Genomic DNA, 24,436 nt, shown 5'->3' with positions numbered 1-24,436 from the left:
GACTATCCGAGCTTTTTGAACTCACTGCATTTTGTTTTTTTATTTGTACTTGCACAACCAGAACCAATAGAAACCAACCACCATTTGAGTTATTATATTATTTATTGTATTACTTGCACTTAAAAATTTACAAAAGACAAAAAAAACAACCCACACACTATAACCCCGTGTTTCCTGTTAGATTTCTATGGAACAACATTTGGAGTCACATAACAATATTAAAAGTGACAATTAATCAGACAAATACATCTTTGGCACACTAAAGGGCAGATATATAGAAGTGAGATATTCCAATTTAATAATCTATTCTCTATTTTTCACATTACATTTAACTCCAGCTGTCACCTTGGCCAAGAGTTATTGGTTCCTTTTAAAAGCCCTTTTATTCCTCAGTGGTTTACCCGCTTCACTTCAGATTAATTTCACATTCAAATGCATGTGATAGTTTAGTTTATTCTTACATGACTCGATGTGGGTTAAAATGCATCTAAACTGTAGCTTTGTTTCACAGATATAAGCAACTTCACATAGTGAACAAGATTTGTGTTATGTTGCATAGTCGATGCACTGCATGATATTTCAACTCTAGAATTATAGAAAAGAAAAGGGCAGTGTAGCTTTTTGTAACTAACATTGGACTAAAAAGGAAAAACACAGAGACAAAAAGTGTCACAGACCCAAATCAGTTCATAACTGGAACCCTGAATGCAAATATTTTTTAAAGTGCAAATCATATCACACTGTAAAACCTCTTGAAAACACATGGAATCCTTTCATATTAGTAAGGTCAAAGTCAGGTCACTTCGAGGTATAGCCTATAATGCCTGACAGACCTGTTAGCTCTTATGTACCACATATCCACATATCCACATATCCACATTTCCCTTCACTGAGATGCTGCGCATCCTGTTGTTGCTACTATCCTAGTGTGTATCCAACAATAAGAAAAAAAACACCACAGCAACAAAATCTAGGAGAGATGAATGTGTAACCTGTATTAATAATGTAGACAACCTATAAGAGTTACTGAGGTAATTTGGGAGAAGTAGCTTAGAAAATAAATGACTGAAGACAATAAATGAACAAAGTGCTGGTGAGGTTTTGTGCAACTCAGCTCACTAGAGGACTGTTGTCATTCTGATCTTCAACAGCATCCTCCTCTGGCTTTTTGACCTCCTCGGCAACATCCACTCCGATCAGACCAACCACCCTGAAACAAGGAAATGGTGCAAACCAAGGTCATGTTGGGTAAAGTGGTTCTGTAGTGCTGTTTGCCTCCAGGAAACACACCAGTTAGTAGAAAAAGTTTCCTTTTTTACTTTATTAATTTTCTTCACTTTATTTAATCCACTCATTTTCAGTTGCTTCAAAAAAAAATCCTTTATCCTTCTTATTTTTACATTAATTTTTTAAAAACCTTTTTTATGTTCATATTAATGATGATGCCTGTCTTTTTTTTTTCTTTTTTTTTTTGCATTTCTTATAGGAATAGTACTACGCAAATACAATTTATTGTTGTTGTATCATGCACAGATACTTTGACATATTGTATTGGAAGAGCCAGGGATCAAATCACCGATCTTCTAATTAGAAGATGACTGGCTCTACATCCTGGGCTACTTATTATTATTGTATCAAATACTAGATTTCTGAAAGTATGAGGGATTTAGGAATTATTAAAGTGAGGAGTGTTTTTGTGGCAAGGCTTCACATCACTTCATCTCATACTGGCCTAAGATCGTGACCATTGTTGTGGCTTTGTTATTCTGTAACTATCCACCATGTAATAGAAGAAGTGGTGCATGTGACAGAGGTCGACTCACTTAGGCTATATGCTACACTTCCCACACTGACTCAGCAGCACTTCTCTGTCAAATCAGTGTAACAAAACATATGCAAGAACACAGTGTACCATAGATAAGTAGCCCCTTCAATGGCCATTCCTCCCTTTTTTTTATTTTTTTTTTAAATATGATGAAGCATCAGCATAAACGGTGTATAAGTCAAAATGTAAGGTTAAAGCTGTAATGTAAATGTCAGAGATTTAAATGACAATGAAAAAAATGTAGTTTGGTGAGGGAAGCGGTTTAGGTGAATTTAGGAATGAGGAACTGAGAGTTCTTGTTTTTGGAGTGCCAAAACCAAGCAGAGCGTTTCCCTTTTCTAGCCAAGCAAAACTGGCAAACAGTGACTCAGCAGAAAAAAATGGGTGTTTCTCATGAAACCTAACCCAGAGTACAGCCCTACACCTGAAGCATATCCACACAGGCCAACAGCAGCGCAGTTACTGCTTGCTATGTGTTGGACAAAAACAACAAGGGGTGAATGTGCCCACAAGGTACAACAGGTAATTAGTTTGGAGATTTATGGTTGTGTGTGTTTAATGTGCATTAGCATTACTCCACTTACCCTAGGACAAACAAAGGGATGGCACACAGTCCTGCAGACATCAGGAAGATGAAGCCAGGGTTCCAAGCCACTGTAGCAGCATAGACACTGTTGAAAACAGCGCCTGACACATTGCTGGTTAAACTCTCCAAAAAGGAAAGGAGGGCAAAGAGAGCTCCTGTTGAAAAATAAAAAACATGGAGAGTAAAAAATACTGTTTTTAAAGAAGTGATAAGGTGACTGACAAACATGTGTTATGTCCAAAATCAAGTTTCAAGATCTTTTGTGTCTGTTGTGTTTTCAAATGCAGCGTGAGGCAACTTTGGACTCTGACTCTACAAACACACAGACATGATACGGACCTACAGCTGGTGTTGAGCCCACTTACCCTGCTCAGACTTTGAGATGATCTTTGACATCATTGAGCGCAGAACAGGGAAAGGCATGATAGAGAGAAGCATTGGCACCCTCACTGTGGTAAAGACACAACAGCAAACACATTACATCACATATCACATTGCAGGAAATATAACAGAATCAAACTGCAAAGTTGAAACGTTTGAAAAAATGACATTGTAAAGAACATTATAAAATTGTGATGTAAGCCCTCTCATCTGGGTACTGGCTACATGGTACCTGAAATCACCAAAGCAGTGATAATCTCATCATAATTATGTATATTGTTTTGCCAGTTTATAATGCAGTAATCAAAAGATTACACAAGATACTGTGAACCTGGTACGTTTTTTTATGCCTCATAAAGATGGTAGGAAAGGCATGCCCTGTCAATCAGTTACCTGTGTGGCTGACCTTTCATTTTCATTTATGCAAATTTCTGTTTTATATCACTCTACGGTCTTTTTTTTTTATCCATTTCTTCTGCAAATAGAGCGTGTTTTATTCTTGATATGATGTGTCCTGTCTATTTACACAAATAAGTACTATAACTACAATAAGCAGAGTTACATGTTAAGTATTAGAAAATAATTAATATTAATTTTCACATTTCCTTCATAGAGTATGCAATGATTATCAATACTGGGGCATGACTGGTGGTTATTAGACCAGGTCACAAATCCTGTGCATTGTTTCACAGTGCACTTTCCAATATCTGACATAGAGTATAGGGTCAAACTAATTTATGATTATTTATCATCATCATAAAAGTATTTAACATTATTAATCCCTAAAAACAGGGGAAACATAATTTAAACTGGGTGCATCTTTTAATTCTAATCCAATCTAATTAATTATTTGGTTTTTCTCACCTATAAACATCAGTAAAGTGGTTTTAGCAAACGCCACCAGGACCATCCCCGATACCACAGACAGGATCCCGATCAGGACGATGAGCAGCTTTGGTACACCACAGTACGTGAACGCAAACACGCCCACAAAACTGGTCAGGAACACAGTGGTGGACAGCGCGGAACCGTAGCCAATCAAAATCTCAGTCCAGCATAGCGGTTCATTCAGCTCGTATAGTGTCATCAAGGACATCCCACCCACATATGCGAAGGAGAAGCTGGCGAAGATGATCATCAGGAGGACCAAAACAGTTTTACACCTGCGGCTGGCACCTGTGAACATCTTGTAGACCCCGTAAGTCATCTGCTTCAGGGCCGACAGCTGAGGAGACCCATCAATAAGGGCGTCATCTGGTTTCTTCTTCACCGTCTCCTCCAGTATGAAGATTGAATAGAGGAGAATTAAACACTGACAAAGCGCAGAAGTGACAAAAGGCCAGTTAAAGCCTGCAGCTCTCAGGAAGTAGCCAGTTGATATAGAGGCCACTCCTGCCAACAGGCCGATCATCATGTCCAGTCCGGCCATGCGCAGCGTTTTCTGTTTATCGTCCTCACACAGGTCGGCGATGTAGGCGAAACAGCCGCCCAGAAACGTGCCCAAGCCGCCGAACAAAGAACTGAGAAGCGAGGAGCCGATGAGCAAGTAAATGCTGAGCTCAAAGTAGGACACCGTCAGGAAGGCCAGGGTGTAGATCAGCGTGCCAATCAGTGGCATTATGATGGCGATCTTGCGGCCTCCCCGGTCACTGTAGGCCACGAGCATGAGCGTGACCACCAAAGAGGGGACTGTGGAGAAGAGCTCTGTGTAGAGGGAGAAGAGAGATGCCTGTCTTTGCACCTCCTGAAACACAGAGAAGACAGAGCAAATTGGTTAGTCAAGTCTAAAAATAACAAGTGGACTGACACTAGACTGTCTTGGTCTACTGACTGGAATACCAGGGCCAAAATAAAAGTTTAACAGAGATAGTGACGATCTCATATCATAAAACGGAACCGAACCAAATTTTGTAAAGAAAATGAATGTGGGTGTTTTTTCAGTCACAGCCAAAATGAATAAATTCCTGCAGGTGCAAAAGTGGCTATTTCAAGACCGGTTGGTTTTGTCTCACTTCCCTGTAGGGTTTTCATTCTGCCTCTATAAATACAGGCGGAAAATTAAATGTTTGCAGACACTGTTCCCTCTAAGGTGTTTTACTGTGCAATTGCACACTGCTCCCCACCTCTTTCCTCAGAAGACAAAAAAAGTTGTACACTCTGTAGTGCAACTACGATTTAAGTTTTTGCTTGAGAGTTATTATTACTGTTCATATCAAGTGCCAAGAGTTGATGACACCAACTTGATGTTAGTTATTTTTTGACACAATTGTTCATATGGCAATAAATGCAAACTCTATTTTGCCAAAACAATATTGTATATTGTTATCATTAACTGTAACTCACCTAGATATGGGGTTGCCTAGGTAATGTTGTCAAAATAATCTGTTATTAATCATTATAGTAATAGCCAATTGTATTGATATTTGGGGTTGGAGAGAGGCCATAGCACCAGCATGTGGACGTACGCTCACAGTCGCTCAAGCAGGTCATCAGGGGAGTTGAATTTCTGCTCAGGAGTTTTGAAAATTAGAGGGAACATTGTTTGCAGAAGAATGTTTTCTTCTTCTTCTTTCTTAATTTGCAGTTTGCAGTGTTGTATTGCAGAACTGAGTTAGAAACAGCAGTAGTAGTAAACTTTGGTCACAAGTGTCTCCCAATGCGTAATAAGCAGTAGCTGAATCAGTGGTTTTTAACTGAGCAGTGTTGCAAGAGGGGATCTGAAAATGCTATATGAAAAACTTGTGCTGTGTCAGGATGGTAAAGGTTGAATACAGATATAACACAAACTGTGAGCCTTACTGTGTGTTGAGCTTTTTTCCATCAATCCAAAGAAGCCATGACATCAATGATTGACAAGTGTAATTGACCGTGTATAAAAACTGTTAAAATAATACTGACATAACACAATTTCAGCACTGGGTACATCAACTTTAAGCAAGTTTCAGAGGTCAAGAAAATTAAGCTCCTAACTGATTGTAAAGAAGAAACACCCTTTTAAACCATCAGTTACTTTTATGTATGATTTTTTGACTCACCCCATGATGGCTTGTGTGGTTGCTGCTGTTTGTCGGCGCACATCTGGAGATGTTGTCATCTACAGGGTAGGTGGTGTTTGTCAGATCCTCCCACAGCCTCCGGTACACATACTGCTGCACCAGGGGAAATATGAGAAAACTGGAGAAAGCATACAGGGCCACCACAGGCTCTACAAGGAAAAGGCCTTTCATTTTCATCAGCTGAAATATTTCCTGACAAAAAAGAAAATTGAGAGATTAACACAGGGTAAAAAAAAAAAAAAAGACATGCTCTCAGCAGAATTGCTGTTGTTAAAAACATTCTTTTAGGATCTTGCACACCTCTGTAAAGGTGTTTTCTAATGTTGCAACCTTCAACACTTCACCATTCAGGTACAGTAAGCACATGACACCCCCATCATTCCTGTTTAAATAACTAATTAAAGTCATAAGATCGTGTCTACGTGGAAGTGCAGATGATATTTCTTTGATTGTCTTTTGACCCCTGGGAATGTTCAATGAGTCCGTCTACACAAGATAATTGATCCATCATTATTTGACAGTTTGAGAAAAGTGAAATAGTAGCTAATAACCCTGTGATGTGCAGTTTGTTAATGAGAATACAGTGTGCTGCAGGCTGAGCAGGATCAGGTCAATGTTTACAGCGTAGCCTAGGTTATGCCTTGTTTTCTTGAGAGATGTTGAAAGAGATGCAGCATAACACCTACCGTTCAGACAGTCGCCAGAGCCATGTCTTCATCGATAAATTCACGCTTTTAAGAAGACATAAAAGAAACTCGGTCAGAGCTCTTCTTTTATGCGAGCGTCCGGGGTTGTTATGAAAAACAAAGGCCCCACCCCTAGTCGTTTCTGATTGGACCACAGCCCTAGGAGACGCGCGCTGATTCGATCATGGTAACTGTCAATCATGAGCGAAACTGGACGAGAACATTTTGTCACTTTCTTCCACACGTCCATATAGTTCACCGACATTGGAAATACAGCGAAGCCACTTTTAAAAAAACTAATTTAGCTAATAAAATAATTTTATTTCGTAATTTTACTGTTTTCGTTACGTTTCAAAAGCGCAGACTCCAATTTCACTAGATATTACGGTAACGTCAGGTAGGCGCTTTGCGTCGGAATGTACCATTTTGCCAACACACCGGGAAGGATTTTGTTGTGACAGCGGAGTCACAACCCGGTGGGGGGAAACGGTAAGAAGACAACCGCAGTGTTTCGTCCGTGTTATTCCATTAAAACCTGCAATTGTCAGATAATAGTATAATTCAAATGTCTACACAGGATTATTTGTTTAACGGGACCGTGTCAGTCAAGTGTATTTCTTAGAAAACGGGAGTTTATCCTCCCGGACGTGCAGGTAGTACCACCATCAAAGTATCCTAAGCTAGCGAATGATAGCTACCCCTGTGATTAATCTAGCTAACTTGGCTAACGATGCCAGCTAGCGTCGAATAGATGTCAGGGTATTTTCGCCTTATCATTTTATCTCTCGTGCATTCGTCGTCGGTTTTCCATCACAGCAAAGCCAAGCGGTACAGCTAGCAGGCGGGTATCCGTTAGCGGTAGCTGCGCCTGCTGCAGTTGTGTTTTAAAGTCGTGACTGTCCGTGTCAGGATGGATGATGTCTCAGTCTCCCGGCCTAACTAATATTATCGTTCACAGTGCGCCCGCTGCTTATGATCTCCAACCACCTGCGATGCTCGGTTTAAACTAAGATGTGTTTGCCATTTATATCTGGGCCTAAGCTAACTTAGTGATGTAGTAGTAAGTTAGGCTTCTGGTTTTGCAATCTTACTCCCCTCGTCAGTCTGGATCATGCAACATATTGCCGAGTAACATGACTGATCTGTCTAATGTCAGTAGGAACTTCTGCAGAATTTCCCAAAATGCACGGTCAAATATTGTACCACAATTGTCAGTGGCGTACAGTTATCAATGCGTAGTTTATTAGTAGTATTCATATTTTCGATCCATATAGAAAATGCAGCAACTGGATCAGATCTGAAGTTATCTCTCTCTATGTAATTACCGGTGTTCTTTATGATAATAATGTCTGTTTTTTTTTTTTTTTTTTTCCCCCATTGATTTCCAGGTCATAATATAGGATTTTTCATCTTGGATCAACAATGGCCTTCAGCAAGGGATATCGCATTTACCACAAGCTGGACCCACCCCCCTACAGTGTCATAGTGGAAACTAGGACCAGGGAAGAATGCCTCATGTTCGAGTCAGGGGCTGTTGCTGTTCTTTGTAAGACATCTTGTTTGAATACCCTGTAAATGATATGAAGTAGTCTGTAAACACTTGCCACTGATAAAGACACCACAAGGGACATGTACAATGATGAATGTGATCAGGAAAATACAGTCAGTATTTTCATTTACATTGTGTTGCTTTTTTTTGTTTTCCAGCTGCAGCAGAAAAGGAGGCCATCAAAAACACATATAGCAAGATTGTTGATGCCTATGGAATCCTGGGAGTTCTCCGCCTAAATCTGGGTAAGCTACAGAAACATCGTCCCCGTTGAAGAAATGTCTTGGGTGTGGTCTAGGCTCTGCCCCCTTAATTAATGTTGGACTGTAATGCCCCCCTGGTTTGAAGCCTTGTCACTTCTTACTTCTAAGCTGCTTTCTCCTGTCCTCCACGTGACCTTGAAGGCTCCTGTTATCACAACAGGGAAAACACTGTGTAAAAGATTAAAGCTCAGACTTATAGATGGCTGAGATTTGACTGGCTGGGCACTTTCTGTAAACGAGTATAACTGAATCAGATTTTAATTAGCCTTATTATACAATCACTTGATGCATCATTGTATTTCTTTTGCAATGGAGCGCTTTATATCTGTCAGCATACTGGTTGCTTCTATTAATTTTTCTTTAATTTTTCCTGTTAAAACTCTGCCTTTACTCCTGCAGGTGACTCCATGCTCCACAGTCTGGTGGTTGTGACAGGATGCAGCTCTGTGGGGAAGGTGCAGGACTCTGAGGTTTTCAGGGTCACACAGACAGACTTTATATCGCTGAAGAATGATCCAGGAGATGAGGACCGGATCGCTGAAGTGCGCAAAGTCCTCAACTCAGGACACTTCTACTTTGCCTGGTCTTCCACTGGAGTCAGCATGGACTTAAGTCTCAACGCACATCGCAGGATCCTTGAAGACACTACAGACAACCGCTTTTTTTGGTAAGAGCATGAAATGATGACTGTTCCACGATTATATGGGGATTAGCGGTTAAGGATTTGGATCTTAAAATCAAATCTCTTGTGTGATGTAAAGAAATGCTCTGTAATCCTCAGTGGTTAATATGTCGGGAACTGGTTTCTTATCAATGTGTGATATTGCGGCTGTGTTTTTTTGCAACTCTTACTGAGGTGTGAAAATGAACAGTTCACAGTGAATTTGTGTGTGTGTTGACTCGTGTTTGTGTGTGTTTTTTATGAATCAATAGGAACCAATCTCTGCACCTGCACCTGAAACATTATGGAGTTAACTGCGATGACTGGCTGTTGAGGCTGATGTGTGGTGGCGTGGAGATCAGGACCATCTATGCGGGTCACAAACAGGCTAAGGCCTGCATCTTCTCCCGCCTCAGCTCAGAGCGAGCCGGCACTCGATTCAATGTCCGAGGAACAAATGATGATGGACAAGTGGCCAACTTTGTGGAGACTGAACAGGTGAATTAGATCTTTCACAGTTGTACGTGGTCTTTCTTTGTCTTTGTGAGGTGTCCCGATAAAACACTATCAGAAATTGATGCAGTAGTTTGATCGGTTTTAGTAAATGAGATTCACTGTTTGGCTCATGGCAGTCCTCTGACAGTCAGAGCAGGAGGCAGTGATAAGATGTCCTACCACACACTGAAAAGCTTTGTCAGTTTAATGTTTACATAGTGCGTCATATGCATTTGCTTGCAGAGTCGCATAACCTTTGTTAATACAGTCTATTTGAATACAGGTTATCCATTGACTGATGTAACACTAATGCTCCAGCATGTTCTTTTGTCTAATAATTATCAGAGATGCACAGTTAATATTAAAACTTCAAGAAAACCCAGTTGGAAGTAAGTAGGTGATAGTATCTCAGCACACTGATTTAATGATGAGTAAAAGCCACTGAGCAAATCTAAAAGCAGTCAGTATTTTTATTGCTGAGTCAGCGTATGGTCTGAAAACAGATTTATATTTGAATGTGGAAGCTTCTGCTCTTCTGGAAATGACTCAGTTCGCATTTTCCCTTTTTTAAAGTTTCAGCTCGAAGAAACAAAAAGAAAGTTACAGGTTGGAGAAAGACGGAGAAATGCAGCATAACTAGTAATTTATTTGCTGCCTAAAAGTCTGAATAGAAAGTGAACATTAGAGGCTTCACTAGTGTGGTGGTATTTGCAGGGTTTTTGTGTTGGATTATATTGGATTGTCAGCCGTTCTGGTTATTTGGGTGTGCTGTGTTCTCTTCATAGAGGAGTTAACGATGTCACTTCCCCATGGTTTTATTTGTTTACAAAGGCTTTGTTGCTTTGTTCAATTGTTTTTCCTGTCTACAGTAATTTTTGGAACAACATCCATGTAAATAAACCTGACCAACCTTCCCTCTTGTTTTATACAGGTTATTTTCCTCGATGACAGAGTCTCAGCCTTCATTCAGATCCGTGGGTCCATTCCACTTTTCTGGGAACAGCCAGGAATTCAGGTAATGGAAACAAAACCTTTTCCGCGCAGCCAGACTTGAATTCTAAAATATGACGTTTTCATATTAAGTCACGTTACCTAAAAATAAAGAAACAGTCTTAATCCTTAACATATTATACTAAAGTTGTTCTAGATGAGGTTCACTCAGGTTTGCAAGTTTACACACCAAACTCTGATGAAGCCTGTGTGTGTCTAGTCCTTCAATAAGAAAAAGCTTCATAATCATAACATGTTCTTGTTATTTCTATCTGTTGAGACAGTTAAAGGGAAATAAGAAGTCATTACCCTGGATACGTTTATCCTATTTGTAACATGTTTTGTCCATGCTGTGTTCAGAAAAAGTCCATTAAAGGTGTTTGGTTGTACCTGAATGAGAATCGGAACATTAATGGACTGGATGAAAACCCCCACCTGGTACAACCTGTTGTATTTGTTTTGGTTTTTTTGGCTTTATGTGGTGCTGGCGCTTTATTACTGCAGATTGGAGTTTCTCTGTGCAATGCCAAAGGCCAGGAGTGAAAACCAAGGCAATCCCAATATGGATTTTTTATCAAGGTGCCATACAGAGAGTACCCATCCAGAAAAGGCAGATTTGGATCTTTAAAGAAGGAACAAGGATCATCCATTTACTCAACACCTCATGCAACATTACTGGGAATCTCCTGCCCTTGTCCTGACATTGCACAGACTGGTGGATTAGAGCAGCCGTGGGGGAGGTTAATGATAGACGCGGCGATTGGTAAAGGGCATTTTTCTGTTTTCCTCAGCTCCCAGATTTCTTTGGTCAGGTGAGAGCCTGGTCTGAAAACATCCCCCAACCACTTCCTTCTCAAAGGCTGCTAGCGTTGCCCAGGCAGCCAGATAGGTGTTGACTGGTAGTATGGAAGACTGAGCTGTTCAATATTTCAGAGGGCTAAGGCAAGCCAAGACCATATTAGTCCCCCTATTCAGTCCACAAGTTCTTTGGTGTGGTCAAAACACAGGGTAGTTGGCTCGGGGTTGTTTTCAGACAGAACCCCCCCCCCCCCCCCCCCTGCTTTTAAAGCGCTCTTAGCTCTTAGACCCTGTCTGCCAGCTGTGGCTTGTAGGTTTACCTTCTCTTCTCCATTCTCTCCGATTCATTCCTTGAGCAGGATGGATAGATGATATCCAGAAGAATAACTGATATTTACAGTTAGTATCGTTACAAATAGTGGTGAATTAGTATTTGCGTAATAGAGCAATATCACAGTACCCTGCTAGGTAAGATGTACAGTAAATCAGTAAATTGGTAGGATTGCTCCTTCTTAGCTGGTTAGTTAGTAGAGTCCTGGCTGATGACAGAATATTAGTAATTATTTTGCATGGTTGTTTTGGAGATAAAGCAATTAGTGGAATTAGTTACTAGTGGAGAATAGTAACTCGGGGCCCCTTAGATAAGCGGCTGGGAGTTTCTTTTTAATGAACTGTGTTTCTATACATACCACTTGTTAGTAGTTCTATTATCAGACATCAACCCACAGGAAGTGCTGTGAAACATCATACCATGAAAATATTTTGTGAATGTTAAAGACTCAATAGCATAATTGAGTAGAGCAACAAGCAAGTTAAAAGGAGGACTGGACTTGTCACACCAGTTGTTATCTGTTGAGCAGGAGGAAAGTTTGTTCTGAGGTGTAAGCGGCTGTAACCTGAGTCCTTTCAGGTGCCATCTCAGGAAGTTATCAAATATGCATAGAAATTGACCTGCAAAACTGTAGAGGAAGGAAGGAGTGACAAAATGGCAGCAGCATGGGCTAAATGTCTAGTCCCGTCAAACGCAGGCCCAGCTGCAGTAGGCACTCACAAATATTTTAAGCAGAGGAAAAGATGAGCAGACGGTGTAAAGAAGAAAAAAACCCTACAAGGATACAGTAGTGAAGGAGATCTCCATAATGTTCAGAGACAGTGCATTGGAAATAATGAATGACCATCGGGTGTATGTAAGTGACTAGTAGGAGCCAAAAAAACAATAGGCTCGTTGAGATTTTTTTTTTTTTTTAGCAGAAAACAAGCTTTCAGAGACATTAACAGATTACAGGAGAAGAGGGGGAGTTAACTGGAAAGCAGGGAGTGTTTGTCCACAGGCAGTGATGGATAGGGAACAAGTAAGGACCTGCAGTGCAGAATGAGCAGGTTTCCATGTAACAGCCAATGGGCTTGTGTCCTGCTGAGCCCGTCCAGGTACAGTCATATGTGGTCATGCTCTCGTGTTTCTCGTGATTCAGCCAGCACCAATATGTAGGAACATTATTAAGACAAAGAGGCTGAAATGTAGAAACAATAAGCCAAAATTTTCCACTGAAAGTGTTGGAGAGATGCAAGTCAACAAGATTTCATTGCTGCTCAGTGTCTTTTCATTAAACAAGTCCCCTGTTTTGCCCCTGTGACGCTGCTGTCCTGCCCCATATCTTTATATCCCTTTTTCTTCCCTTTTTTTTGGACATTATTAAGGTTTCATTTCCGCTGTTGAAACATTATATAAAACTTCTATCTCATTATCTGTTCCTCATCACCAGGTTTTCTGGCCGCCTGCAAACGCGCGTGTTTCCATTTTTGATCTTTACCAAAAAAGGACACCATGACTTGTCTCTTTTCTTTTTTTTGTCTTCTCTGGCTGTCTCTGTCCTGTAGGTTGGCTCTCATCGTGTCAAACTCTCCAGAGGATTTGAGGCAAATGCACCAGCATTCGAAAGGTAATTAAAATGCGCTGTGTTCGGTGTGCGCACGGGTGTGTATGTGTGTGTGTGCGCCTAGCAGCCTCCAGCTGCTTTATCTGGCCTCCTACAGATTACCACTCCTCAGACGAGAATAGGAGACACCATAATATTATGTGTCCTGCAGTTACCGCCCAGGCTACAATGGAGAAAAGCTCTCCAGTGTGTAGAGGAGAAGATGTTAATTGAAGACTGTCCACAGAGGCAGGTTTATTGCAGGGAACAGAACAGACACATTAGTCGCCCTTGATAATCCATTGACCTCTGTAACCTGTATTTTATATTTATTGCAGACGGTAGAAGTACAAGTCCTTCCTTCACTGTTATTAGCATCTCTTTTGGAGGTCAAATTTATTTTATAAGAGTGTTTGACTTTGACATTATCATGTTAGTAAAGTAAATGGAATTGTAAATGGACTGCACTCATAGCTTTTCTAGCCTAATCCATTATGATAGTGCTTTACTACTACTTTACTATACTGCAAACCACAGTCACCCACACATTCATACAGCACTTCTGTCTACAAGCAATTTTCCAACACATGCACTCACCAGTGTTACAGCTGGGACAATTTGGGACACTGATATACAAACAGGAAAAGCCTGGAATTCAACTGACCCTCCAGTTAGTGCTTGACCCACTTTACCTACTTACATCTACCCACCTTCTTGTTCTAAATCGACATTAAACAACTAAATGAATGTCTACAAGTGATCTAAACACTTATGTAGTTTCAAATTCTTTACTTAAAGTTGTTCAGTTGAATAGTTAAAGCAGAAGTAAGCAATATTTTTGTGTTAATATAAGTCTTAAATAGTTCTATCTTCCGACAGCAATCACTTACATAGAGTGTTTGGACCGAAACACGGGTCTCTCAGTCACTCTGCTCTGAGCCGAGGAGAAAACTTTTCTCGTATCCTACAAGTTTTATCCAATGAGGAGAGAGAACGGCATGAAGGGCTGTGTGTGCAGCCAGAGCCAGTCTGGTGCAGCCAAGGTATGCGCCTGAATGTGGTGACGTAGGGACGAGGGCGGGGGCTGCTAACTCCATCGGCTGACAAGACGTTATGGTGCATTCAAGGCAACCCGTAACTCGTGTTTTTCCGACCTGTGTACCAGTTCGATCTGGTACGAGTTCACGGGCCGGTGCACTTTCACAGGTAAAACAGGTCGGAAAAACACAAGTGGGTTGCCTGAAACGCTACAAAGTCGTAAGTCGTGACTTGAAGCTGTAATTTACGTTTCAAAAGCCTGCCTGGAACGCAGCATTAGCCAAAACGACCGGATCGCTTACTTATGCTTTAAGTACTTAATTGTAATTTCCCTGCTTCACACACAGATTACAGATGCAGGGTCAGAAGAAAGTGCCTTGTAGAACAGTTAGTTTGCTTTAGGACACCAACGTCACATGGACTCCTACTGCTGCCTAAATGCAGACAAGGAAAGATGATCACCCTCACTGTGCCACACCTTGATAGCACTGGGCCTGGCTTTATCCTTATCACCCTTCTGTGGCCACCTGATCAAGGCTGTAGTAGCCATGATGTTCACTTGGACAACATTTTGCTGGAAAGCTGCAAAGATAATCAGTGGTTCTTCGATTTCCAGACATCTGAGACTGCAGAAGATGCAGACAGATGGACACTGTGGGGCTGAGCTCAGTATTCATGTCTTGTTTTCTTCCGCTTATTAGTATCTTGAACATGTTAAGACAAGCATGTCAGACTGTACACAAATAGTATTTTATGACAGATTAGCTTCTCACCACCAAGTAATTGGCACTGCCACTAGATTTTCTAATGTCTCCTCAGAGGAGGAATGATGAGTCACCCTTTTGTATATCAGGCCAGTTCTCTGCAGTAACAGCCAAGTATATCTCTCCTGACTCTTGAGCAGGATCGATCATCTTTTTATAAACACATAGCAGCCTGCAGTCCACTGCTGATTGCTGTTGCCTTTCATTCCACACCTATTATGATTTTTGAACCAGTTTGATTTAGTGGATTATTTTATGCTTTGTACAGCCCCTTTATCCGTCCCACATTGCCCGTTGCTCATAGAAACAAATATGCTCTCAGGATATTCTCTTTGTATGAATACTGTCTGGCTTTCATCACTCTACGTTAAGCAGTTGTTTATTAAACACAGACATCTTGTGTGCACAGTATTTATCAAGCTTAAGAATAACAGATACAAAGCATGAATACTCTACTGTCAATTTAAAAAAGCGTAGTATTGGTAAATTATGTAATTTTAACTTGTGCGTTGTGTATTTTGTGACTTTGCAGACACTTCACAGCACTGCGGAGGCTGTACGGGAAACAGGTGATCGTCAACCTGCTTGGCAGTAAGGAAGGGGAACACATGCTCAGCAAAGCATTTCAGGTGAGAGGAACCGTTCTCTGTCCCTTGATACTGACATGTAAGTTATTATCTGATGCTTCTAAGATGAAAGCATCAGTGCAAATCAAACAGTGTGTGACAGAACAAATCCTCCCTTTATTCTCTCTGTAAACACACACTCTAGTGAGGGATTCTATGTGGTGCAAGACAGGGTGCATCACTGACATATTTTCCAGATGAGGAGTCAGTGGACACCATCAAAAAGCCATGTTTTTTATAGTCACTCACTCACTCCCTGGGGTTCTGCACTTTTAACTCATGTCAGGTCACTAGTCATCTCTAAACTTGAAGTTATCACAAAACCGCTGAAAAGACTTGCTGTTGAGGTTTAAACCTACTTATCTTTGAGTAGTATAAAAAAAATGCATTTCCCGGTTAGGCAAAATTTTAGTGCAGTAACACAAAGAATTCAAGCTCTTTCATTCCATGTTAAATGCTTTGTAAGGTGCAGGCTCTTTAGCATCTATCATCTGCTCTGGTTTTGTTAAAGGAGGGTGTAGTGGTAGTCTGTCAGCTTACTAGTGACCATGTTGACGGCTGAACTTGATTTATTATAGTCAGGAGTCATGACCAAAGATTTCCTTAAAATTCAAACCATTGGTTTTGCATTAACAAATGCAAATTATTGCTGTTTCATAGTTTCAGGCAACACAAATCACACATTTGCATCCAGTATGAATTTCTGGAATAACCTCTCCCTTCTCCTCTGTTTTCAGAGTCACTTGAAGGCATCAGAGCATGCAGCAGCCGTGAAAATGGTGAATTTCGACTACCATCAAAACGTGAAGGGCGGCAAAGCAGACAAACTCAACAGTATCCTGAAACCCCAGCTCATCAAATTTGTCGAGGAGTGTGGGTTCTTCTACTACTCGGGAGAGACGGGCATCGCAAGGTGAGACGTAAATACAAATGTTTATGAAGTAGAAGTAAATCTAATTTGTTTCTGCCTCTTTAACATATTCTGTGTTTGTAGGACTCAAGGTGGGACCCTCAGGACCAACTGTCTGGACTGTCTGGACAGAACCAACAGTGTACAGGCTTTCTTTGCTCTTGAGGTAGGAATTTATATGGTAAGCGCTTGTTTCTTTTATTATAACGTATAGCTAGTTTTAGGCTAACACATTTGTTCCTCACCACCCCAGGTACTGCCAAAGCAACTGGAGCAAATGAATCTGACAGAGAAACCGCAGCTGGTAGCCCGGTTCCAGGAGGTTTTCAGGACCATGTGGTCCGCCAACGGAGACTCCGTCAGTAAGATCTACGCAGGCACTGGTGCCCTGGACGGCAAGGCCAAGGTACACAATGTGGAGACCCCAAAACAGACATGTACAAATACATAGGAATCCATAGTACACCCTTGTAGCCACCGTAGTTTATCAGAGTTGCATGTGAAACAGGATTCCCATTATACAGTATAGTTGGATTTTATGAATTTCAACACATACTAGGTTACACATAGCTCTGCCTGTTGCAACAGCATCCTGGTAATTGTTGCTACTGGTCGAGCACATGACACAGTGAATAACATCCGTGGATTTAAGGAACATCAGATTTCAGTGTTGTATGTTCTGCTTTCTAGTTTTGTATGTTTTGTATTTGTGTAAATGTTTTGTTCTCCTTGAGCTAAAAGGACTTGAACTGAATAAGTGCTACCATTAAAAAGATGTAAAGGGTAGAAAATGGATGAGCGGCTATTGAACAGATAATTTTGATAAATACTTGTAACTTGTAAGAAAAGAAACAAACAAAACATAAAACAAAGCAAACACAAAATGTCTTAAGACAGTTACACACTGACACTTTGGCTGCTAAAACAACAGATTTTTGCAGCCAGATGAAGTTATTTTCATCCTAACTGCTCACTAATGCTGACACCATTCACTGTGGCTCAGAGTCTTGACCAGCTCAGCAGCCTAATAAGAGAGGTCATGGCTGGGGGCATATTATAACCAGAAATGGTGTAAATGCTCCCAGTTTGCTGCCACTTGAAAACAATCGTGGCCAGTTGTGCATTCAGTGACAGTGACGTCTGCATGAACGACCTAAAGACCACCTGTGAGAAAAACTGTGTGTTTCTGTTTCTTAACTCTTGTGTGCTATCTCTTTCTGCTTTTCTCTGGACCTCTCCACCTATGTGGTAAGTTAACAAGTCAGTCGATGTCGTTTTTTGGAGCTGTGGGTCTATTTCCGGTGCCTTATTGATTACAGTGTTAATGTGTCAAGTGATGGTAACATTTACAGAAATCTTTGTTTCCATTGTCCTTGGGAGGGAGGGTTGGGTGATCATTTACCCGCTGTGGTATCAAATCCAATTGGTGCCTGAATTATCTGGCAACATCTTTTGTCCCGTTGATGTGAACCAGGAGGAATCAATCAAAATTACCTCCATGTGGCAAAAACTCAAATCATGTTCCACATCAATCAGGGAGATTTTGAAGTTGCACCTTTTCTTTCCTTCCCAGTCAGTTCAAAAACCTGTGTTACTTTTATATCAGTTAAATCTACATTACTGAAGTGATTTTTCTTTGCTTCTCTTCCATGGTTGGTGTGTAAAGTTCAGACTTTTTTTCTTCAAGTGGCGGTGCAGGTGGTAATTAAGACTGGGTAATTTCTCTGCTTCTAATTAGTGTGCTTATATGTCTTCTTTTATAGGCGGGGAAGCTGAAAGACGGAGCTCGATCTGTGACGAGGACAATCCAGAACAACTTCTTTGACAGCTCCAAACAGGAGGCCATTGACATCCTGAGGCTGGGCTCCACGCTCAACAGTGACCTGGCAGACAAAGCTCGGGCTTTGCTCACCACCTCTAGTCTTTACGGTAATTATTTACAAAATGGATAGAGGGATACATAATTTAAAAGAGACAACAGATCACATCTTTGGAAAACAAATGTTTTTTTAACCACATGTTGCAGCTTCTGCTTTTTCTAATCATTATTGAAAGAATCTAATTCTGTCTTTGTTCCATCAAAGGGGAATTGTTTGAATATTTTGACAAGTTTTGGCCCGTATCTGATGTGACACAGTTAGCCAGAGGCTACTCTGCACAATAGAAGGGTTTGTCCGTGCCGCGTCAAGTGGGAGGTGTAATCTCCATGTGTCAGATCTCTGTCCCTGTTAGATTAATGCTGACCGACTGCTCTGCTAGCATTATCTGGTTAACCCGCCCTTCTCTCCCCTCTCTCTCCCCCCCTTGCTCTTGCACACAATCTTAGTCACTGAGCCCGTCTTACAATCAGGTATAGTAACTGACAGACTGCCCCAGTGGATGGATCCTCTTATCCCCTGTAGTTGTCCTTTCATCTGTGTTTGCTACTCATTCATTTATTATTCAATGTTGGTAGTGGTTTAAAACCTTTTATACAATCAGGCTCCTGCAGCAGTTCCTAAAATGAGGAGAATGTTAAATTTTGCAATGAAATTTGCAATGAAATTTAACATTTCTTTAACTGGAAATTTAAGACAGAAACGAACCATTACCAAGGTTGATGCCCCATTTTTTTTTAAACATTGTTATGAACTCCCTCCATTGTATATAAATTGGTCTCCCATTGATTAGCGTTTTCCCATTTTTGTTGTTTCCTTGTATGCCTCCCTTCCTGTAGACAGATATTCAACCGTTTTACGCTCTAATCATACTCCCCTCCCATCTGCAGCCTCCCCAAGAGTACTGCTGGGAATGTGCCAGAACTTCCATAAATACACAAGGCCCAAGCAGATCCGGGTGTGTGTGGGCACCTGGAATGTCAACGGAGGGAAACAGTTTCGCAGCATTGCTTTCCGCAACCAGACTCTCAACGACTGGCTGTTAGATGCTCCAAAGAAGGCAGGGCATCCTGAGTTCCAGGGTATGTTGGTATTGATTTATCTGCCTTTACTCATGGGGTAATGCTACATAGATCTGATATCATGTATTATGTTAGAAGATGTTTTATTGATATATAAGAATGAGGAATTTGAAAATGTAATCTTCAGAGAGACTGAGAAAAGTTAATACATGTGCTTCCATTTCCTTTTGTAAATACCTTTTGGTCAAACACTACTGACACTGTCCATGCGTTGTATTTGCTACCTGAATATATTTACATATACAGTATGAGCATAAGGAAAGATAAGAGATAACCTTTATTACAGTGATTATAATGTTTCCAGTGAAGCACCTGTCTCTCCTTGAATGAAGGTTGTTACGATGTTAGGCTGAGATAGAAACATTTTTTTTTTAAATTTCTTTAAAACAATAACAGAAAACCAATGTTGTAAAAATAAATTAACCTTTCATCACTCATTAATCCTGCACTTGCACTGATCATTTTGGGTTTGTTTTCTGTTTTTTTCTCTCTCTCTTTACAGACAGCAAAGCCAACCCGCCCATAGATATCTTTGCCATTGGTTTTGAGGAGATGGTTGAACTGAATGCTGGCAACATTGTCAGTGCCAGGTATGCCAGCTAATATCAAGAGCACAGATGTTGTTTTCACTTTTAGAAATAAAGTTGTACAAGCTTGAGAAAGAAAGTTGACTTCAAAGGTGACCATGGATTTGCAGACTCAGTAGCTTTGACTGTTTGGGTTTGATCAGATAAGCCTAATAGGACTTACCCAGATGTGAATTCTTTGGATAATATATTTTAAAACTAAATATTATGTTTTGTTCTTGTTATTATACTGTTTCTGCATTAATGTGCATTTTTCTTCCTTGTCTCAGCACCACTAACCAGAAGCTGTGGGCAGCTGAGCTCCAAAAAAACATCTCCCGAGACCACAAGTATGTGCTGCTCGCTTCAGAACAGCTGGTGGGAGTTTGTCTGTTTGTCTTCATCCGCCCACAACATGCACCTTTCATCAGGTATGGACGGTACACATTGAAATGAGAAACATATTATACTGTAAAGCACAAATTTGATGATAATCTTATCATTTAATATGTTTTTCAGGGATGTAGCTGTAGATACTGTAAAAACTGGAATGGGCGGGGCTACAGGCAATAAAGGTGGCGTGGCCATCCGCCTGCTTTTCCACACCACCAGCATCTGCTTCGTCTGTTCCCACTTTGCTGCCGGCCAATCACAGGTCAAGGAAAGGAACGATGACTACAACGAGATCACACGCAGACTCACCTTCCCCATGGTAACAATAATGATAAAAGCAATAATAATGCTTTACGGTAAAAACAAAGCATACAAGGAATGAACCGAAAAACTTCTAATACAAGATGAATTGTGGAGGGAAAATGAGGAGGGAAATGCAGTGGCCTCAACACTGTCAACATGATCAGACTATAGAGGGAAAGAGAGAGCCTTTTATAGTCCTTGACTACAGACTCTCAGTAGGGGGGACAGGGTGAAATCAGGCCATGGCCAAGGCTTTCAGAGGTGCTGGCCGGTTTATTAGGAAGTTCACAGTATCATGTAGAATGATTCAGATTTGATAGGCATTTAAAAAGGAAAAGAAAAAGGCCTCCATCTGGTGGGCATAAATAAATGAGGGTATAAAAGAAGCATATATTGGATTGAAACTGAGTGAACACCATTGGGAATGATAAAGCCATTTACAGGAAGCCTCTCTCTTGTCCTTCAGGGTCGCCTGCTATACTCACACGATTATGTGTTCTGGTGTGGAGACTTTAACTATCGTATCGGCCTGCCCAACGAGGAGGTGAAGGAGCTCATCAGGCAGCAGAACTGGGACGCTTTGACAGCAGGGGACCAACTGTTTGACCAGAAGAATGCTGGACTGGTAAGGCCCACAGAGCACATGGATATGTACACAAAGGAAGCTGCTAATGAGGTTTCACTTCTGCTTAAAGCAGATATCAGCTTCACGGCCGCTTCGGCTAATGCTGCGTTCAAGGCAGGCTTTTGAAACCGTAAGTTACAGCTTCAAGTCACAACTACGACTTGGTAGCGTTCCAGGTAACCCGTAGCTCGTGTTTTTACCATCCTGTTGTCTGTGAAAGTTCCCTATAACGGCCACTCGTAACTTCCGACCCGTGAACTCGTACCAGATCGAACTGGTATGACTTCACAGGAAGGAAAAACACAAAGTACGAGTTTCTTTGAACGCACCATGAGTTAGCAGCCCCCGCCCTTGTCAGGCATCAATTGGTCCTCGTGCTACGTCACCACATTCACGCGCATCCCTTGGCTGCACACACAGCCCTTCATGCCGTTCTCTCTCCTCATTGGATAACACTTGTATCCCACAAGGAAAATTTTCTCCTCGGGTTACAGCAGAGCAGAGTGACGGAGAGACTCGTGTTTAGGCTGAAATACTTCATGTAAGTGATTGCTGACGGAAAATAGGACTATTTAGGACTTATATTAACAAAAACATTCCACTGATATCTGCTTTAAGAAACAAAACAAAGCAGAAACACACAAACCTGATGTTACATAATGTAGCCTTTAGCTGTTAACAAGTCTGTGAATGTCTTCCACAGGTCTTCCGAGGTTTCATCGAAGGAAAGTTAGATTTTGCTCCGACCTACAAGTATGACCTCTTCTCCGAGGACTATGACACCAGCGAGAAGTGCCGCACACCGGCCTGGACTGACCGCATACTCTGGAAGAGGAGAAAGTGGAACTTCGACAAAACAGGTGTGATACAGAGACAGACCAACCTCCCGTCATGACTGGCATACAGTAAATTATGTTACAAGCTTATTCATCCTGTACTGTCTGTCCTCTTTTACTCTCCACTTTTGTATGATAGAATAAAAACTTAAAAAAATTACACTCCTGTTACATACTATCAATTTTTTATTTATTACTATAAACTGGTACCAAAATGTACTTATGTATGTTTTGCAGCCGAGGAGATGAATGTAGTCGGTGCAGCTTCTACATCTGCGGAGAGTGAGGATGATCCAGACCACCCTTGGAGCCCCGGCACTCTGAAGTACTACGGCAGGGCGGAGCTCAAGACCTCAGACCACAGGTAAATATAAAGATACATCTGTAAGATTCAAGGGAACTGATAAGTTTGAAGAAGCTTCAGAACGAAAGTAAAATTTCTTGCTCTTCTTTTTAATGTGCTTTGCATAAATTGACTCAATTCTCTCTGCCTACCCTCTTGTGCTTCTCTAGGCCTGTGGTGGCAATAATGGACATTGACATCCTGGACGTGGACCCGGAGGCTCGGCACCAGGTCTACAAAGACGTCATCGCCCTGCAGGGCCCTCCAGACGGCACCATCCTGGTGTCGCTCTGCACCTCCGGCCCTGACGACTACTTTGACGATCCTCTCATTGATGAACTTCTGGACAAATTTTCACATTTTGGAGAAGTCATTCTCATCAGGTGAGTCTGCTGTCCAGACACACACACACGTCTGTCACCTTCAGACGGTCGGACCGCATTAACCGTGTCCTTGTTTGTTGCAGGTTTGTTGAGGAGAAAATGTGGGTAACCTTCCTAGAGGGTTACTCTGCTCTTGCTGCTCTGTCTCTCAGTGCTTCTACTGTAAGTCTTCACTACTTAATATTAATTACTTCTAACCTTTAAAAATGTTCCCGTTAGTATTAACATTAAAAATATAAAATGTGTATCTACCTCTGTCCATTAGACTCAACGTCGCATAATTTTAATGAACTCTACTTCTCTTTTTTTGCCTTCATCTCCTGCAGGTCCTGGGCAAGATGATTGATATCCGTCTGAAGAGCTCAGGCTGGATCAAGAGTCTGGAGGAGGAAATGAGCGTGGAGAGAATCTGTGGAAGCATCCCCACCTCAGCCAGCTCCACTCTGCTGGCCGAGGACACAGACATGGGCGATGACGATTACGATATGGAAGGTGAGGAGTGACCGACGTGTAATCCCGAGCTTTATCCTCAGAGATGTGAATTTTTTTTTGTTTCTGTTTGTGGAAATTGTCGCTACTGGTGTATGAAAGGCTGTAGATATTATGACACTCTGATTTCTTTTTTTCTTTTTCTTTTTTTTTTTTGTAACTTTTTAAATAACAAACATAAAACAACACATATTCAACAACAAAACATACATCTAACGACAGAAATAGATCAAAACATATGATCAGTATGTGCATGCTACATATCCCTCAATTTTTAATACATGATCCATAAATTCATATCATAACTCAAATAAATAAATGATTAATCTATAGCACCCCCCACATTAACATTGACAAACATTAAACTATATTAAATCTTCATCTCTGATTTCTTACACCAGGTGACGTGGACGATGAGGTGGAGGAGATCCTTCCCCAGCACCTTCAGCCCGGAGCTGGCACTGGCCCTGGATCCTCTCCTCTGCCCTCCCCCCGGAGCAGCCCCTGTCCCTCCCCCACCCACGGAGAACCGTCCGCCCCCAGCAGGCCCAGTCGTGGAGGACAACCCTCCCGACCATCACAAGGTGAAAACAGCACATTCAGCATGACACATAACCGAAATCAAGTCCAGACCCATCATCTGTTCAGGTTGTCGTCTCTCCCTGCCTGAATATAAACTGCAATTTTGCTCTGTTTGTAATGCATGGAAGCAGATTTAAGTCCGTCAGCCATGAGAAGAGAATTCCCAGGTAATGTAATGCTCCAGGATTCTGACTGCGTAGTGTTAGAGGCTTTTGTGGTGTGTCTTATAGTAAAGCACCTTGTTTCCTTTTGAAACATGTTTCATGTGCAGTATTAAAACCGAAATCAAATCCAGACCCATCATCTGTTCAGGTTGTTGTCTCTCCCTGCCTGAATATAAACTGCGATTTTGCTCTGTTTGTAATGCATGGAAGCAGATTTAAGTCCGTCAACCATGAGAAGAGAATTCCCAG

General features: G+C 41.3%; 2 protein-coding genes across 3 annotated transcripts in view; one reads left to right on the top strand and one right to left on the bottom strand.

Annotated features, from left to right (window-relative positions):
* Nucleotides 1-89: 89 nt before the first annotated feature.
* LOC310997566 (lysosomal proton-coupled steroid conjugate and bile acid symporter SLC46A3) lies at nt 90-6,645 on the bottom strand. The gene is made up of 6 exons (XM_083987306.1): nt 6,535-6,645; nt 5,828-6,040; nt 3,657-4,536; nt 2,777-2,860; nt 2,410-2,566; nt 90-1,210 (listed from the first exon to the last, which is right to left on the bottom strand). Exons 2-6 carry the CDS (start codon nt 6,023-6,025, stop codon nt 1,111-1,113), a joined length of 1,419 nt encoding a protein of 472 aa, XP_083843432.1. The 5' UTR covers nt 6,026-6,040; nt 6,535-6,645; the 3' UTR covers nt 90-1,110.
* The window catches only part of synj1 (synaptojanin 1), a 28,649-nt gene continuing 10,372 nt past the window's right edge, over nt 6,160-24,436 (top strand). The window contains exons 1-23 of one of the 2 annotated variants that reach the window (XM_083987304.1): nt 6,160-6,199; nt 7,923-8,080; nt 8,242-8,328; nt 8,746-9,013; nt 9,280-9,505; nt 10,434-10,517; nt 13,169-13,230; nt 15,541-15,637; nt 16,372-16,547; nt 16,629-16,710; nt 16,798-16,950; nt 18,308-18,473; nt 19,312-19,503; nt 20,006-20,093; nt 20,360-20,500; nt 20,589-20,781; nt 21,232-21,390; nt 22,094-22,250; nt 22,464-22,590; nt 22,740-22,952; nt 23,036-23,114; nt 23,279-23,444; nt 23,843-24,025. In XM_083987304.1, coding sequence (XP_083843430.1) covers nt 7,957-8,080; nt 8,242-8,328; nt 8,746-9,013; nt 9,280-9,505; nt 10,434-10,517; nt 13,169-13,230; nt 15,541-15,637; nt 16,372-16,547; nt 16,629-16,710; nt 16,798-16,950; nt 18,308-18,473; nt 19,312-19,503; nt 20,006-20,093; nt 20,360-20,500; nt 20,589-20,781; nt 21,232-21,390; nt 22,094-22,250; nt 22,464-22,590; nt 22,740-22,952; nt 23,036-23,114; nt 23,279-23,444; nt 23,843-24,025 — 3,223 coding nt within the window. In that variant the 5' untranslated portion in view covers nt 6,160-6,199; nt 7,923-7,956. Of the gene's footprint in view, nt 6,200-6,804; nt 7,024-7,922; nt 8,081-8,241; nt 8,329-8,745; nt 9,014-9,279; nt 9,506-10,433; nt 10,518-13,168; nt 13,231-15,540; nt 15,638-16,371; nt 16,548-16,628; nt 16,711-16,797; nt 16,951-18,307; nt 18,474-19,311; nt 19,504-20,005; nt 20,094-20,359; nt 20,501-20,588; nt 20,782-21,231; nt 21,391-22,093; nt 22,251-22,463; nt 22,591-22,739; nt 22,953-23,035; nt 23,115-23,278; nt 23,445-23,842; nt 24,026-24,436 lie in introns of those variants that run through there. The other variant, XM_083987303.1, reaches the window with a different exon arrangement.

This window comes from Trachurus trachurus (genome assembly GCF_905171665.1).
Source record: "Trachurus trachurus genome assembly, chromosome: 14".
Lineage (NCBI taxonomy): Eukaryota > Metazoa > Chordata > Actinopteri > Carangiformes > Carangidae > Trachurus > Trachurus trachurus.
This window is presented reverse-complemented; position numbering and strand designations above follow the sequence as displayed.